We start from the raw sequence: 18836 nt of genomic DNA, 5'->3' as shown, positions 1-18836 counted from the left end.
TACTTTTTGTATAATAGATCAATTCAAGATTCAAATTAATTCTAAAATGATATTATTTTGTTTTTTAAAATGAAATAATATTATTTTAAATAAAAAATTAAAACAATATTTAAATTTAATCCATTCAAATAAAATTTATTTGAATAGAATAACTCGACACAGATTTCAAACTAGTTTATTATTATTATTTTTTTAGAGATTACAAAAACCCTTTTATTAACTCCCTCTTTCTTTCGTTGTTTTTTCTGTTTTCTTCGGTCCATACTCCGTTATGTTGCGACTTACCTTTGCATCTCTCAGGCCCATGAGAAAGCTCCCTTTGCATACACACTAAAAAAACCAAGCTCTGTGATCGTCCGACAAAACTTTGGCTGGGATGAAGGTGAAAGCGAAAACTTATGCCACTCAACATCGCAGAATCCTATGATGTTTTAGAGAAGAAAACAATGTTTCGCGCCAGACAAACTTTGGCCCGAATCAAACTCACTCTTCAGAGCAAGCAATTTTGCAGCAGCACTACCAAACCCAACAACAATAAGAGCAAAAGCATCAGTGAAAAAACAGATTCAAAAGTGAGCAAATACGAGGAGGCGAACAGGCAACTAGATAATCTAGACTTCATGAAAGCTGCTAAAATCCTCTTCAGTGACCCTCCAAAGAAAAAGAAATTTGGGTATTGCAAATTTTCTTTCTTTTTGTGCTGTTTTATTTGGGTCTTTGGTATGTGAATTGGATCGTGGGGTTTGATTGCTGTTACTTATTGAGTTTCTTATAGGCATTTTTTCGAACATGAGCTAAGCATTGGTTCCTCCTATGGGGTGCTAATCTTGAGATTTTAGTGTTATGCACGAGAGGAAATCAGAGTGATATCAGTTTCTCGTCCTGGGACACCCATCAGGGAGAATTGCATCTCAAAGGGATTTTGTTTGTCTTTCTTTGAAATGCCTTTTGATGGGTTGATTATGATAATTTGAGTGGAGTGCTTGAAATTATTTCTGTAATGTAATGCATAGACTGATCAGCAATATTTCTCACGTCGAATCTCCTGAGATCTTCAATATGTTTACTTACATTCGTGTCTTTTATGTTCAGGATTGATTTCCATCTGGTACAACTCTTCTTCACCTGCTTGCCTTCACTGGGTATCTCAGTTCACATTTTTAGCATGTTGTCATATTCATATTAAGATGTGTCCTTCTGCTGGTTATGTTGTTGCTATCTAAAAGAATGCATATTCATTTTGTTTCCCCTCTTTTTTATTTTTTCCCCTCTAACAGCTGTATATTTGGTGGCTCAATACGCTCGACATGAAATGAAAAAAATGGATGCGGTAACGTTATTCTCTTGTCAGTAGTGATAAATTGCGCTTTAGGTTCTATATCATTCTGCGTCTTTATTCCCTGACTATTTTTTGTCTCAGAATCATATGCATGCATGCCAATCATTGCGTAGTTGGATCCTCACAAGGAACTCTTTAGATGAAAAACTTCAGATGCCGAAGCATTATATTGGTGTAAATCATAGTTTCTAGCTGTTGATCAGAAAATTATACATCCGTTTCACTATTGCTTATAGGTCGACATGCTAAACATTTGAAGGTCAATGTGCATTCAACGTTATCAATATCTGCTCTTGGCTGACAAATTTTAATACCTTTCCTGCATATGGACAAATTTAATTGATATTGTTGAACAGTTAATGATGTAGTTAAATAGTATAGTGATGTAAAAATCGCCAATAAAGTTTGAAGCTTCATCTCAATTCATTTCTATTCTGTTATTTTTTTTAAAATGTGTTCTTTGAAGTTAAAATGTTTCTTTATTGTGTAGTTTTTCACCAAACTTGCTGCTTTATTATGACGCCAAATTTTGTAATGGCTCTTGTTAGTGGTTTCATTAACCTCGCCGAGGGAAAATTGATGCCTTAAATGCAACAGAAATTGCTTTTAAACAGTTCATTTCCGTGTATACAATCACTTTAGTTATCTAATCGCATCACTTAAGTTATCCACATTTTCTCTTGCATCGGTCTGAAGTCATTGTTTTGTATTTGGGCTCCTAGTTTGATGATTCTCTGACCATCCCAGGAACTAGAGAAGAAAAAGAAAGAAGAAGAGGAGAAAGCAAAAGAGGAGGAACTAAAAGCTATTGAAGAAAAAGCTCAGTCTGAGTCGGAGCTTCTAGAAGTGAAGGAGAGACTAGGTAAACTAGAGGAGGTCGTTAAGGAAATTGCGGTTGAGTCTAAGAAACAATCAGGTGGCAGTGTAACAAAAACCCAGGTCCAGGAAGACAGTAGCGTGACAGTAAAACAGAAGTCTCTGGGACCAGCATCAATTCCTAATTCTTCCCCGCAGGATCAGAAGGGCGAGACCCAAAATGAAGGAACTTCTCCAGATGCTAAGAGATAGAAGCCTTGTTGCTAGGTTCCGTAGAAAGTTGAAGAGCTCATTTTTTGACAAAGCATGCGCCTGACACAGTAAGCCCACTTTTGCCTGACAATCGATCGGGTGTTTGACCTTTCCAGGCTAGTTTAGGTTAGATAGTTGTGCTATCTAACAGTTTTAAATCCCTTCTAGTTAGAAGTATTCATTCAAATGTTTGAGAAGGAACATGTGCATTCACAACAGAATCATTTCTTTTCTTGTTGGATTTCAATTTTTGCTTGCCACATGTATAAAGTTTTGTAGCAGAAGAACTGGATGGTTTAAAATCATCACAGCGGATCAATTGAAGATTTTACGTTTTATACCTTCACTTCCAAGTGATTTCTTGCTTTCCCATTTTCTTCTAAGAAAACACCGTGTACATGGTTCGTCATAAAATAAAAAAAGATTATTCAGATCTCTTCGGAGTCCAAACGAAGTTGATGATTTTCTTGGAAGTGGCAAGCTTTGGGCCATCAATTTTCTAGCTTCATAGATTAAAATTAGGCCCAGGGGATTGGTTTAGGTAGTAAGGAGAAGATTATGTCGAGTCTTGCTGCTACTTTCTTGGATGTTGTATCTACGTTCAACTGAAGGTAGCTTTAAGCTTTGATCTCATTTTGGCGCAGCAGGTCCTAATGATCCTAATGATGACAGTTCATCTACCTCGTCGCCTATTCGGTACCATGTGAAATGCTCAATCTGGAGGACGATGAAATCCGCCCGGATTTGACTAGGGTCAGTTGCGGAGGAGAGCAAGGAGTTCACCTAGCCCAGGTCTCACTCATTTCTTCAACCTTTTTGTATTTTATTTTGTGTAGTTGGAATTTTATTTTTCAACATGATGTATGATTTTTTATCATATTATTTATGATGGCTTTTTGTGGTTTTATGTATGGATTTATAATTTGTTTTTTTTTTTAATTTAGATTTTTTTAAAAAATAATCATTTAAGAAATTAATAAAATAGAGTCGAACCTGGTAATCAATGGTTATCTATTAAATGGACATGCAAACAATTTATCTATACACCTGTTTTAGAACCAAAAATAAATTGAAATTAGCGTAACTATGTTAATTAAGTTTCAATTGGATTCCATTTTCAATCCAAACTCAAATTATTTTAGGCCTATTTTCTTTTCACCAAACAAAACCAGATTAAACCCAAATCCCATTCCACTGTAAACATTTTTTTATTTTTTCATTTGTAGTGGATTTGGACCCAGATTTTTACTTAAATTTATTTTCGAAAAGAAATTCAACAAAAAACTGAATCAGTTCCTCTTTTTTTTTGCTTTTATTTTTCTTACTGTCTCTTTTTAACCGTTGTGATTTAAATTAATATGAAGAAGATAAATTTTCTTTTTTTAAAAACAATAATATCACCCCTGGATGAAAGAGTTCTGTAACGTGGACGATGCATAGAACTGGTGGCATTTAAATCAGGGGCCAAGAAATGGAGATTTTGACAGAAAGTAATTTAAATTTTATTACAGTATAAATTCAGACTTGTTTTATTACATAAGTCATCGTTTTTATTCATGATTATTTATGAAACCACTATGACATGCTTTCTTCATTAAAAAAGATAAAAAGAAGAAGTTAGTTAACAGATCCAAATCCTTCCTCTCATGTCCAATCATGCATGTCTATTTAATCTATGTTATTAAATTTAAAATGAATAAACATGATTTTAGCATATGACACAGGCTTAAATATCTATTTCTTTCCTTCACCAATCCTAGATTAATTATCGAATTCAGAATTAATGGTAAGAGATTAGGTATATAATTAGTCATGTTTCTTTCTAAACATGAGATGATCCCAGTTATTGTTGGATCGAAAAACATAGTTGTATGCTGTTCGTTTTTCTTTTTTTCTCGAAGTGATAGGAATAGCAAGCTTATTAACTACTACATCAAAGAGTTGGGATGTCCACTTTTCATTACCCCCCCGCGAAGCTTCAAGGCCTGGCTTTCAACTTTCAATTGGTTATTTAGGTTAGTTTTTTTTTTAAATTAAAATAATATTATTTTAATAAAAAAAAATTAATAGATTATAATCTAGATTATATTGAGTTTTTTTTTCTAATCTGGTCCTGTTTCAGCCATAGACCAACTGGATCCTGGGTCAACCTATTAAACCGGGCTGGATTTCAAAACTATACCTCAACTTTTTCAATATTTTCTTTTCATTTTTAATTTTTTTTCTTTCCAATTAAGTTTTTCTAGAATCTAATTATAATTAGCTGAGATAAGTTTTGAAATTGTAATAAAATCACCAAATTACTAAAGAAGTGAGAATCATTACGGTCATATATAAATGGTGAAGCTTTTTTTTTCTTTTTCTTTTTTCAACTAAACCCTCTATTTTTAATCTTATTTTCCTTATTTTTTTTTATTTCAATTTATTTTTTTATTTTTAAATTTCATCTTTTACCAAGTTTTTTTTTTTTTGTTTTAATCATGGTTATCTCCGAGTCTAATTAACCTGAGACTATTTTTCTTTCAGTCTGGGAGTGTGAAGGTAAAGCCTTCCCAACAAGTGCACTTTCAGGGGCGATGTTAGACTCATCAAGATAAATGGATTATATATCATGACAACTTTTATATAATGTTAAATTTGACTAAATAAAAAGTTAAATTGAGAGTTTTGCCCTGTCAATTTTATTATTATATTTATTTTATTGACTAACTAGATTATTTTTGGATTAACTAAATTGATTGAATCAAAATTGAATTAAGAATTTGAAGGTTAACTGGTTGAGTTACATGTAATAAAATTATCAAATAGCTGTTTATGAACCGAAAATCTTGTTGTTATGTTTTAAAAAACTCTGATATGATCCGTCCGTGTAGCTCGAATCTGTTTTTTTAAATGTACCGAATTCCCTTCCCGCGACGGCTTTTGAGGGAAAGGTGATTGATAAAGTAAGCGAGCTCCTCCAGGAGCTTTGTCAGTGTAAGTTCTTATAAATATCGAAACCAGTTCTTGCATTATTTTTTTGACCAACCGTCGGGAGCAGCAGCACATAGAATGGTAGCTCAACATTTTTCTGTGTGTATTATATCATTACATTGCACTAAGAAATAGAAACGACAGGTAGTGGATTTGACTTTGTCCATGAAGAAAAGACAACGGTTTAAGATCACAAAAGATCCAACCTTAATTTTTAAACATAAAGGTGGACAAAACAACCTTACTTTATAATTATAAGATCTCGAGAGAGATGACCAGTTCTTGCTTCATTTTTTCACCTAAACTGAGCTCATAAAAAATGATGGCAACCCATTTTTTCATGCATCCGTTCCCGGCCATGTTTTGAAGTGTTTCTTAAATGAGAGGCAATATCATAGGTGGGAATTCTTTTAATGGGAAAAATGGGAGGGGGATAATAGCAGCCTAACACAGGGAATAGACAGCCGAACTGAACTGATACACGTGTTGAAACCCCACCAAATTTCATATTCCGTCTCCTAAGGACTTTGTGTGATACAAACTGTCATCTTATCTATGATCCTATCTATCTAATTAATCCAAGATTTCTGTGGTAATTAACTATCATAGCAGTGAGGTTTCAGTCACTTTACCTGTTGATTCTAGGAAGATTAAGTTGGGGATATGATTAGCATGGTGTTAATCGCATACATCAGGTTGATTTGGACCCACTAATCCGCAGACCCCATTTGTGAGATCTCTTAGGTAAGAAATCAAGGTTATCAAATATTAAAAACAATATAATATAGGACAATGATGAAGATGGCATAGCTGAGGGTCATTATTATGTGACTTTATTTTCACATGCTAGCTATACCTACCAACCTTCTCTCTCTTTTTTTTCTTTTTTTTTAATCTAACATTTATACAAGTAGAGATGGTCTATTTCTTCAACCGCTAGGGGTCAAATACGAATTCCTTTACACAGTCACAGCCATCCAGTCTGTGTAAGGGAAAAAAAAGTTGAATAAATATGATGTAGACCACACCGTATCCATTGCCAAGTGTTATGGAATATGACACTAACTTGATGCAATGATTTAAATTTGAGATTTGAATTGGTTTATAAGAGAATTAATGAAGGATTTGTTATATATATATAGATGGGATTTAATGTTGAGGCATTCAAACCCTTAGTTGAACCGATTCCATCTACGTGGAAGCAATAATTCCAATGGTTAAAATTTAACATTAATTGAGAAATTCCCACCAAAGCCATGGAAGATGACCACAAGCTTCCTTTTAAAATTGTAAAAGAGTAATAACTTGTTAGCTAAGAACTATCTTATCTGAACAAAATGACTTGGTAGCACAAATTAAGCAACTTCCAAGTTCAATAACTTCTTCTTCTTTTTCTTTTTTTTTTCTTTTTGACATAAAGACTACATATAGAATTTAGCAAACTTCGAATTCAAGAATTGGGAAAGAGAACAAACTCTCTAACGTTCTTCTATGGCAACAAAACATAAAATAAAAAGGGATTTACAAGAGATCCAACTAAAAATACTAGAATAGATGAAAAATATCTTTAGTAAGCAAGCAGGGAAAAAAAAAGGTAAGAAGAAGGAAAAAAAATAGAAAGAAATGGCAAGGAAGAACATAAGAGATTGAACTAAAAACACAAAAAGAAATCAAGAAAGAGCTGCTTAGAGCTTCAGTGACAAGTCAAGCTTTTGCAGATCATCTTGTTTTGCCTTCAAATGGTTAACGCCAACCTCCCACCAAAGCCCACCAATTCCTTCAGCAATCACCGGAGAAAATCTTCGAGCACTTTCAAATCTTGCAATCCCATTAAGAGATGATGATCCACTGACGTTTTTTCCCATCAGAAACTTCTCTGATTCAAGCATCCCGATTTCAGGTTGTCGATCAATAGGTTTTCTAGACCATCCATTTTTCCCGTAAATATTTGAAGAAGAACTAGTGTTGGATGGCTTATCGATCATAGAGTGCACCTGAATTCCAAGTGATCTGTTGAAGGAACCATGCAAAGGAAGAGAAGCCAAGCTAGTGTATCGATTTTGGTGTGAATAATTAGGTCGAAGAAGAGAAAAAGAAGCTTCACTAATTCTCTGTCCACGTTTGGCAAGTGTTCTTTCTCTCTTATGTGCATTTTGGTGACCCCCAAGTGCTTGAGAGCTATAGAATTTTCTTTGGCAATAGTTGCATGAAAACACTCGAGGCTCGGTTTCATTACCTTGAGGAGCATCCAAGGACTTCCTTGATGGATTCATATCAAAAGAATCAATGAGATTGAGTTCTGGCTTTGATGACTCCTGGTTGGAATCCTTGTTAGAGAGGCTTAGATCCAAAACTAGATCATGATTGGTGTCTCCCCCTTCTTGGTGCTCTTGTTCTTCTGCTTCTCGATCTTCTTCAAGTTGCTTTCTTCCCTCCTTATGGCTCTCCATTATTAATGAGGGTTTTAGACACGAGGGAGCATTTGAAACTGAAATCAAGCTTGAAGTTTCAGAGAGACTAGCCCCTGATCTAGCAGGAGGCTCCATGTGGAAAATAAGAAGAGAGAATTTCCTCTTTTTGAAGGGAGGCAGAGTGGGTTTAATAGCAAGCAAGGTGAAATGTTAATTGATATAGTCATAAATGCACTGCCCTGTGTATGGAAGGATGTTCTACTATTATTTTACAGTTACAAGGTCTTAATATGGTAAGACTAGGAGAATAATACTTTTGTGTAGAGAGAGATTCATGTGTCATCAACGTTTTCATTAGAACTCATGAGACTACCTCTTGTTTCCTCCTTGCACATACCCATTGGATGTTTCTCTCTACCTTTCTCTTGTCCTTTTATATTTATTGGCTTTTGCTGATCTATGTTCCTGTTCTTGGCTAAATATCTGGGCGTGTGCGTGTGGACTTCTGACATATAAAATCCAACATAAAATAAATATCATTGTTCTTTGGATTCTTGAATTGGGTAGATCTATGTAGAATGGACTAATCCTAGAAAAGTTGTGGTTTTGTAAGGTTTTAAACACAAATGGTGGATTTGCAAAATCTTCACAGAAAGACTTCTGTCCTAGTCTTAATTTGCACTACACCTGGGCCATCAGAGGAAGCGTTCATATCCTGTCAAAACTCAAAATCACACCCCTACATCCACATGATTCTCTTAATTATTTTGTGTCATTTTCTTTTTTTGTTCTTGGGTATTTGACAGTCTCACCAACTTGTGTATTACAGCAAGAAAATTGCTAGTCTTCCATTGGATGTCAAGATTTATGTGCATGCATAATGAGGACAGTAATGAATCAGAAGGTTAAGATGTTGATTGAAAGATTATGATCACTTAACAGGATGGTCGTCTAATTCAGAATGTTGACAAACTTATTTGGCATTAATCATTAATTTTGTTGACTTACGGATTGCATCCTTAGTCAAGTTAATCAGCAAAATATATTCTTGTGCACGCAATCATGCACTAAGGGCCATTTGAGTGACATGCAAAGGTCATTTTCATGATTACAATTCATTAAACAAGGTCTAATCGTACATTGCAGAATCAATTTGCCCACATGAATTATGGCTTATATCTTACAAATTAGTGCTATCAGATTATGAAAATAATAAAATAATATTTTCCGTCAGTAATTTTTAAAGGAATAATTTAAAAAAATTAATCAAAATTTTATTAGTAATTTTATCAGTAATTTAACATATCAATAATACCGTGAAAATTATATCAACAAATTCAAACCCACCAGTTCTCCCATTCCCCCGTTTCTTCTTCTTTCTTTTTTTTTGCTCTTTCAAAACAACGACCCGTCTCTCCAAATTAATTGGCAAATTCAGCCACGCCCTTCACAAATCTAGTCACCAAACGTGCTCGCGTCAATCTATATGTATCTGTTGGTACTGTTAACTTCCCTCTCTTAGTTCTATTTCCTGTGAACCTTCGCTGGTAAGTAAATTTATTTATTTTCTAATCTATTTATGTTTTAGGTCGATTTATTAATATTTTTTATGGTATTTTTAACTAACTTTTATATTTAAATTTTTTTAAAAATTTTTAGATAATTTAATTATATTAATGCATGATTTGTATGTTACGGTTTATTTGGGATTTGAAGAAAATTGATTTTATTTGTTATTTAATGAAATTGAGTTTGATTTTATAATTTAGGTGTATTATAATTAAAGAAATTGTGAGTATTTTATATAATTTAGGTGTGTTATAATTAAAGAAATTGTGAGTATTTTAATTATAATTTAAAGAAATGATGGATATCAATTATATTTTATTAATTTTATTATTAAGTTGGAGATTTGAAGAAAATTGATTTTTGTGGAGTTGATAATTATTAAAATATATTAATTTATGTTGAATAAGTTTGAATTTATATATAACTAGTTTTAGTTTTGAACATTAAGATTTATCTAAGAGGATTGTTTATGTCTAATTGGATTTAAATTCATGCATTTGTGATCAGGGAATAATATATTAACATGGTTTTTTGTCATATAATATATTTTTACCGGATAAAATCCGCATTTTTCCTTATAGATGCCACAAGGAGCTGGTTTATCGGGCACATTAATAGCAAATATTTTTTTAAGTAACTATAAATATTTAAATTAATTTATACATATTTTAATTAATTTTGAAAACCTTAAAATTATCGATGAAGTGAATTTTTGTTTGGATGACAAAGACACTAGCATGCACCACATTGAAAGGTTAGACTTTCATTATGTATCTGGTCGGCTAATGGTTGTAATTGCAAATATATCATTTTTAGGTCCATTTATCTTTTGGAATTGCTTATCTCTTTTTCTTTTTTTTTTTTTTTTTTGACCTCTCGTAGTTTTTCATGGCCAATATTCCAGGATTTAGGTAAGTCAGAACTGCTAGAAAGAATGTAGAAAAAAAACTCAACCGGTAAGGTTGAAATTGTTGTTTTCTATATGTGGTGAGAGCTAGCATGTTGAATTTGTTTTTCTTCCATTAATTATCGATAATTTCTTACTATAGTGTCCACTAGATTTCCGATAGGAGTTAAAGTTAATTATATTTACATTGATCAACCACGTGATATCTTTTGACCTTTATTATTGACTATGATAAGTTAAAAATATCAATCTTTCTATTGAATTGATTTAGATGTGATGTTTTATAGTGTAATAAAAATAAAATTATATAAAATATTTGTTGGTGTTATATGATGTATTATATTTGTATTTATGGGATAATTATGTTTTTTTCTTGAAATATGTTAATTATTTCAATAATTCCACGTGTTTTATTATTGTTGTACATTCAGATTGGCTAAGAAATTATTATAATTAAATAAAAAAATGAAAACACTATGGAAAGGCCTATTCCGTGGGGAATTTAACACCCATTTCATCGGGACATTACAAAAGATTTGAGAATTCTCAACAGAATTAAAGATTGAAAATTCCATAAAAAATTAATTTCTAGTAGTTTTGCTAATGAAAAATAAGTGATAAAATCTGATTTTTTTACGTGAAAAATCCATTAACAGTTCCACAGGCGTATGAATTGTCAGCAAAAATGTGACGGCTTCCTCGATGAGGAACTTGCCGATGACAGGTTTTCATTCAAAATTCCGTTGGCTATTAAAATACCAATGAAATTAATTTTTTCCTAAACATTGACATAATATTCTGTTAATATTTTTTTAATTTTCTAATAGTGATACCGACGAGGGTGTGATTCATGTAGTGCAGTCTCCTCTATAAATTAATTAGGCAAGATACAGGATTTGATGTCATGATTACTACGTTCATGTCTTTTGCCCTTACCAATATCACCGAAATAATTTATTTTTTTCAAATCCGTAATATTCATTATTTAGCATTGGTTACAGCTAGAGAAAAGAGAAGGGCTTCCAGGCTCCAATTCAAATTAATTCTACAAACAATCGTAATTTAAATATACAGTTTTATTTCTCAGATACAGTTTCCTAAACATTGACATAATATTCTGTTAATATTTTTTTAATTTTCTAATAGTGATACCGACGAGGGTGTGATTCATGTAGTGCAGTCTCCTCTATAAATTAATTAGGCAAGATACAGGATTTGATGTCATGATTACTACGTTCATGTCTTTTGCCCTTACCAATATCACCGAAATAATTTATTTTTTTCAAATCCGTAATATTCATTATTTAGCATTGGTTACAGCTAGAGAAAAGAGAAGGGCTTCCAGGCTCCAATTCAAATTAGTTCTACAAACAATCGTAATTTAACAGGAAGTCATGTTAATATCAATGCTGAGTGACCCAGCTGTAGATTCTGAGAGGACCTCACAAAACATTCTCTGTGGGGATTCGGCTGCTCATAATTTGATTAAACAGGATTAAATATAAGAGATTTTATGTAATTCCATTGCTCCTGGCTAACTCAGCATTGATATTAACATGACTTCCTGCTAGCTTTTTTGCTATGATCAGTGCCGAACGGGTGGGGGAATATGATAATATTTCCTTAACGTACGTAATCGGCCATCATATATTCCTTCCATTAATGTGCATGGTTGATGAGCTTTTATATGTTCATAATCGGAAGTGCTTAATTTCTACTTCAAAGAGGGCCAGCTGAAATTGATGTAATAACCAAGGGAAGATCAGTTTTGAAGGATTTTTTTATAGCATATATAGCGTAAATAGGGTTCCAATTTCTTATCCCAAAATCAACAGTTCTAAAGTAAAGTGGAGGATGTAACCAGACAATACTAGACACATAATCTGATGTATGTAATATAGTAATATATATAGCATAAAAATCAACAGTTCTAAAGTAAAGTTGAGGATGTAACCAGACACTAGCTAGACACAATGTGATGTATATAATATAGTATTATATATAGCATAAAAATCAACATTTCTAAAGCAAAGTTGAGCATGTAACCGGACATTAGACATAATATGATGTATATAATTAATATAGTAATATATAGCATAAAAGAATAGCGATAATGACCACTATTTTAAACCTTTAATCATTCACATTATTATCTCATTTTTCTGGTGACTTTTAGGGTTTTTTTTTATTCTTTTCAAAGAAAAATTCAAATGCACTGTTGTTTACATATGTTGATCAGTATGTCGATTCATAATAATTTAGTCAGTTTTTAGCTATTTATGAAACCCAGTCATCCTTTGTAATCGCTGTCATATTATGTTGTAGACTGGTAATTAAAAGAAATATACAAATATTACTCATTAAGCTTTATTTAATAATTTAAATTTTGAATTTAAATTATTTTTAATAAAATAATATTGTAATTTTAATAACCAAACAATCAAAAATTTGAGTTTCAATACTCTAATTTTTTTTAATTAAATTTATCATGAATCCTTATAAGTTTTAAGTTTGAAATTCTTTTACTTGAGAATAGGTATTAATTAAAAATTAATATATAATCATTTATTAGGATTCAGCTCATTAATAACTTATATTTAAAAAATAATTGTTTGACAATGTGAAACTATTTTAGAAAATAACACATTAATTTGCTTAGAAAAACTAAAAATCTATTAAGAAAAGAAAGAATATGGAGAAAGTATATTAATTATAAGGCGGACCTCGAGAATTTTACTAAAACATCTTATGCAATTCCTTGCTATTTTATTTTTCTTGTGCCGAAATGCTTTCAATTCAAATTCCAGTTTGATTATTTTGTTAAATTAAGAATACAATTACCAAGGAAGATGGATCTCTAGCTAGCTCCCTAGATTGTCAATGGGGATAGGCTTAATTGATTTAGTTCACACATAATTGAAGTCATTGTAGATGTTAGGTAAGCTTCCACCTTTAAAATAAATAGCCAATGAAGCCTCTGATCATGCAATCAAATCTTTATACGCCTAATCCTATATTAGACTATATATATATATAGTCTAATCTCCATTCATCAATATAATATTAGCACAAATCAATGTTCTTTTAATTTAATTAGGGATTATTAATCCCATGATCCCCTTTTCATCTCACATTTCCTTAGGAAATAATTCTTTGACACTTGATGGACAAGAGAGTCCGATCTCTTAAAGATTCTACCAATCCCTTTCGCTTGTTTCTTCTGGCCGGCTTCTTTTCCCTGGCGTCATGGGATTGGAGAGGGACAAGTAAACCCTAACCTGCGTCGGCAGTACTGCAGGGTTTGGAAATTAAAATATATGTATATTTCATGAATTAATGATCATATATTTATTTTCCCATGGTGTTTAAATTGTGTTGAATCCCTCGGAAAATCGCGTTGTTCTCTTCAGAGGGTGATTACAACCCGGCCAGACAAAGTCTTCAAATGTGTAACAATGAAAATTAAAAAACAAACAATTGCAATGTACTCTTGAAATGAATAGAAGTGATCAATGTAATTCAAAGTTTATAAATATATTAGAATAATAAGTATAGATATTTAGTTTATCATAATAATATACATCATAAAATAATTATTCAAGAAAAACTTATAGTACATTCATGTCTACATCTATAAACATGCAAAAATAAAATTTAAAACAAACATGCTTTCAACGTAAATAAAATAAAATAATGTTAGCATGCATACTAAATATATGTTCAAGCTTGCAATTAATATAAAATTATATTGAAGCATGCATGTTAATAATAAAAAAATAATTATGCTAGAATAAAACAAATAAAAATATTTACTTGTTGGAGAACTTTAAGGTAATCAAACTTTTATTATTGTAAAAAATAAATTATATATTCTTAAAATTTTATTACTTTTCACTTATATAATTATATGTCTTTCAAGATTCCAACAATACTGCATTTATTTAGATGTACTTTCAAATTAAAGTCTTTGAACTAAAATAAAAGATTCATAATATCTCTCAATAAAGTGAATCTAAACTTTAGATTTTTGGAAAGAAAATTAAAATACAAAAAAAAGAAGAAAAAAACTAAAAATAAAATGAGAAAGAGTGTGTGAAATTCTGAAAAAATATTATACTCAACTCTTTCTTCACCTCTATTTTTATAATGAATTTTGAAATCTAAAAGGTTAAAAAATTAATTTTCATCATTCAACTTTTAATTAACAACCATTAAACAAGAACTAAATATAAACGTAGTGGGCATACATTTTTAGTTGAAAAACTCCTTAGATTTATTAGAAATGCTTCTAAAAGAGATTATTAAAATTCATGAGCTGGACTGGACTAACATTGTGCTGGAAGAAACAATTCTCAATGAATCAAGTCTAAATCTAAATTTCAGTTGGTAAAAAATTATCATTTATAATCTAAAATATCATTTTACAGTAAATTCAAACTTAAACCTAGGCTAAGACTTGAGCACAAGTCAATTTTTAAAGTATAAATATTTGGTCATTAACGAGCCTACTTTTATTAAAAAAAAGGACATGTTATCATATAAATATAATAAAAGGCTAATTATGGAAAAAGTATATGATGTATTTCATATCATAATATGTGAAAAATATATTTTAATTAATTTGAACTTAGATGTATAGCAAAAATAAGTCCCTAGAATTTAGCACCTTTTTAAAAAAGATATTTGATTGTAAATTTTTTCAATTTAATTTTTAATTAACCCTAAAATTTATTGAAATATGTTTTGTCCTACTTGAATTACAATGATGGTGTACAATGTCTCGCAATGAGACTAGGAAGATGGGATGTGTTGGATTTTGCATTATATAAGATGTAACAATTTAGTTTCTATATGAAATTTTGATTTGCTTGCTTGCTTACTTGCTTGCTTGTTCCGTGTTTAATTGTTGTGTTTTTTAAAAACATACTATGTTTGAATTTTTGTGATATATATATATAGATGCTAAATATATTTTTCACATATTATATGTGTGAGTTATTCCGAGTTCAAAACTACCTGGATTGCATATATAGATGCTAAATATATTTTTTTTTATGTAAAAATTAGTCAATCCTAAATTTTCTAATGTCACAGCTCTGATTTGAAACATAAAAACTAGGGTTTATACAAGGTTTCGATTTCTAAAATAAAAATTCTAATGTCACAGCTCTGCATGCATATATAAAATATGATTAAATAAATGTATAAATGTATTTATTTGTCCAATAAATGCCTGAATTTGCATGTTCAAGGAGGCTGACAATAGCCTTTCGAGTTACTCCAATTATATTTCTTTCATCCTGCTGTTTAATTAGTTAGGTCGATGATTATTTTTACTTTTTACATTTTAGAATGTGTTTAGGCTCGATTTAATTATCTACCATCATTTTATATTTAACACTCATCATTATTAAAAGTGAGAAAATAGACTCTCTCTTTGTTAACTTATTTTCAGAATTACTTTGGTTTTAAAATTTACTAATTTTTACCTGAATAATAAACACTTAACAATTGAGATAACTTGACATAAAATATGATTTTCAAAAAGTTATTTAAGGTACAAACACAAAACCGACGTCTATCTTAATTAAAATAATATTCTTAGATAATTTAAAATTTTCCCTTGATACAATCAGGTTCGTATCTTAAGTTTTTTTTAAAAAAAAAATATCTTAAAAATCACTTCTTTTTTCGCCAGAAATAAATTCACTTCCTCCTAATTGAGCATGGGTACGTGGTCGATCTTAGCTAGCAAGCATGAACGGGGAAAAGAAAAGTTAAGGTAACGCTATTATTTATATTTTTTAATTTTTTTAATGTGTTGATTTTAAAAGAAATTTTTAAAAAATAAAACAAATTATTTTTATGTATTAAAAAAAACTTTAAAAAACAAAACTTAGGATCATATTCTCCTAAATAAAACAAATCCTTGAATTAAATCAAACAGTCTTAGGATCAACAAAGTAGGGTTTTATTTTCAGGCAGCTACATAGCTTCATACTATATCTTGGGTGGGATGGAAAGAACTGTAGAATGCAGAAGCTTTTTTGTACGAAAACAATCATACACAGTTTCATAATTCTTTTTTTTTTTTTTTCAAATTGGTCCAGTGGAATCGGTCAAAACGAGATGCAATAGCAGATTAACGAACCTCATGATCAATCAATCAATTTCCAGGTATTTGACTCTTTAAACAGATTCAGGTTAGGATTTCTGTATTCTTTTATAAACAAGCCAAAGCTAGGAAGCCAACCTAGCTAACTTCGAGGGGTGATCCTTATTAGCATGCAAAAGGGTTTTGCTCGAAAAAAGAAAAAAAGAAAGCCAGGAATGAGGACGAATATGACTTGTTAACCTCTTGTGTTGGTTCATTTTGCTGTATTGATGCTTCATATTTAAACATTATATTATATATACTCATATACCACCGAATTGATGATGATGATGACTAATTAAAAGACTAAGAGATAACATAATAATGGCACTCATGGTTAGATATTTGATGTGAGAATTACGCTACAATGTCTGGTTGTCTCACATGCCAGCCATGAACAAGTTGCAGCACTGCGCTATGTTATCTTCTTTATGGCATTATTGAGACCACTCGGGCTTGGGCAGATACTGGTTCAAAGAGGAGTATCCATCAAAAGTACATTTCCTTGTCTTGTTCTACTTTATTTCAAGTCTTCAGCTAAAGTCATTAATTTTGGATAACGAGCTGGTCGAGTTTGACGAGGCTTGATCGATCATACAGGATGCGGTGAAATATTATGCATGCCATGTATGTATCTTCATATGTGCCTTCTACTTAATTATTTTCTTCTTTTTTTCATTTTCATGGCATGTTAAAGCATCACAGTAAATCTAATAACAGCCAGCTAAAACATCGTTTCGAGCGATGTTTCGATTGCTACTATTCACTTGTTAAAACGTAATAAAAAAGAGTCTTGCAAGTTCAACAACCTTGTCTGGATATGACCCCACAAACTAGCTCTTGATTGTGGATAAAAACCCTAAGCACATATTTCTTCCTTGTAGCTAGGGAAGTGAAGGGGGAGACCTGAAGGACGTTATCTATCACTCAAGAAGACCTTTGTTCATGCTGTGGGACACTAGAAATGGAGGCGAATCAAGCAGATTGTAGCTCAATGGCATAAAGTGCTACTTTTTTTTTTTGAATTTCGATTTGAGTCCCAGTAACAGTAGGGCTGATGAATGATTTCTTTCCTATATCTGCTGGTTCCTCTCTATATGGTACACCTGTCACCCCTATGATGCCTTATCTGTTCATTGAGCTTGCAAGCTATTAAGTGGATTGTAAAATTAATCGTAATGCGTGTAAATTAACCCGAACATCTACATTAATAAAAAAAAAAAATGGAGGCGAGCCCCAACAAGAAGTCCCGTTAGCGCAATCGGACTCAACATGAAACCCAGCCCCAATAAGAAGTCCCATTAGCGCAATCGGACTCAACATGAAACCCAATGGGACAGCCCCGCATGTCAACAGAAGATGCAGTTTGTCGTCATCTGGTGGCGAAATGGGTGGTGAAAACGACAAGTGGCCGACAATTAGATTGAGTAGTTGATGTGGAGAGCCCCTAGTGTGGTTTCCTATGCTAAATAACTTTATGAATTATTGTCAGGTATACCATGTCACATCTCTAAAGGAAGCCCCTTCACATAAGTTTCAAATGTGACACTAGTTAACGAAACAGAGAGAGAGAGAGAGAGGAGGGAGAGAAAGAAAGATAACAAGGCATTTGATGGATGGAGAAGAAAAGGATGGACTTCGTTATGAGTGCAATTAGCTTTTGAATTCACTTGCTTGTCTATGGCAAATGGGAAAGCAATTATGATTCTTGTGTTGGGTTTCGCTTGCTTGGTCTAATCAAAATTGGGACCCCAAATCTTCTTGTAGATTTTTCTATCTTTTTTTATTAAGTTAGTGATTTGTAAGTAGTTTGAAGAGAAAGTTATGGGGCATATAGCCATCCCATTAGAAATACAAATCAAAGGATATGAATTTCCTGCTTGAAGATGACCTCTCCACTTCAAAAAGCCATACTTAATTCCATCCCATCTCTCTCTTTCTCCACCAGTCGAATTATAACTCGAGAGGAAAAAAACAAACAAAACGGAATCGGTCTCCTCGTGGATTTAACTATGTATAATTTGGCAAACATCAAATCCAATTAAGATTCCTTTGATCAGTGAAACTCCTCCGAATTTAATACTAATCACTACCTTTAAAGTTTTTTTCTAGTTTTTTATTTTATTTTTTCCTGCAAGTCTACCATTGACAATAATTTGGGAGGCAATTGCTTTACATAAAGTATTTTTCTAGTTTTTTTACATTTGTTTTGTATAAAATATTTTATACACTGAAAGACAAACAAAATTGAAGTCCTTTAATTCACGTCTTTCCTGCAGATGTCCTTGTCACTACCACAAGTACAGAACAAAAATGGATACAAACACATATTCCACCCCCCCACCTGTGCATTCATCCCTCGTTAACAGACTTTAATGTTGCAAGAAGAGAAATTGCTTACAAAAAGATTAAAGA

General features: G+C 31.7%; 2 protein-coding genes across 4 annotated transcripts; one reads left to right on the top strand and one right to left on the bottom strand.

Annotated features, from left to right (window-relative positions):
• The first annotated feature begins 297 nt into the window (after nucleotides 1-297).
• Nucleotides 298-3285, top strand: LOC105122939 (stress response NST1-like protein). Of its 3 annotated transcripts, none has more exons than XR_841770.1 (5): nucleotides 298-673; nucleotides 1093-1142; nucleotides 1278-1330; nucleotides 2087-2475; nucleotides 3055-3285. XR_841770.1 is itself a non-coding variant. In XM_011022332.1 (4 exons), exons 1-4 carry the CDS (start codon nucleotides 399-401, stop codon nucleotides 2405-2407), a joined length of 699 nt encoding a protein of 232 aa, XP_011020634.1. In that variant the 5' UTR covers nucleotides 298-398; the 3' UTR covers nucleotides 2408-2753. The 3 variants fall into 3 exon arrangements, 1 of the variants encoding a protein (XP_011020634.1); XR_841769.1 differs by having other exon boundaries at nucleotides 3052-3285; XM_011022332.1 differs by lacking the exon at nucleotides 3055-3285 and having other exon boundaries at nucleotides 2087-2753.
• Nucleotides 3286-6822: 3537 nt separating this feature from the next.
• Nucleotides 6823-8253, bottom strand: LOC105122940 (zinc finger protein 1). Its single transcript, XM_011022333.1, has one exon. It carries the CDS (start codon nucleotides 7924-7926, stop codon nucleotides 7066-7068), a length of 861 nt encoding a protein of 286 aa, XP_011020635.1. The 5' UTR covers nucleotides 7927-8253; the 3' UTR covers nucleotides 6823-7065.
• Nucleotides 8254-18836: the final 10583 nt, after the last annotated feature.

The sequence above is a fragment of the Populus euphratica genome, unplaced genomic scaffold, assembly GCF_000495115.2.
Source record: "Populus euphratica unplaced genomic scaffold, PopEup_1.0 scaffold8.1, whole genome shotgun sequence".
Classification (NCBI taxonomy): Eukaryota; Viridiplantae; Streptophyta; class Magnoliopsida; order Malpighiales; family Salicaceae; genus Populus; species Populus euphratica.
The sequence above is the reverse complement of the archived record's forward strand: the minus strand, read 5'-3'. Positions and strand labels throughout refer to the sequence as shown.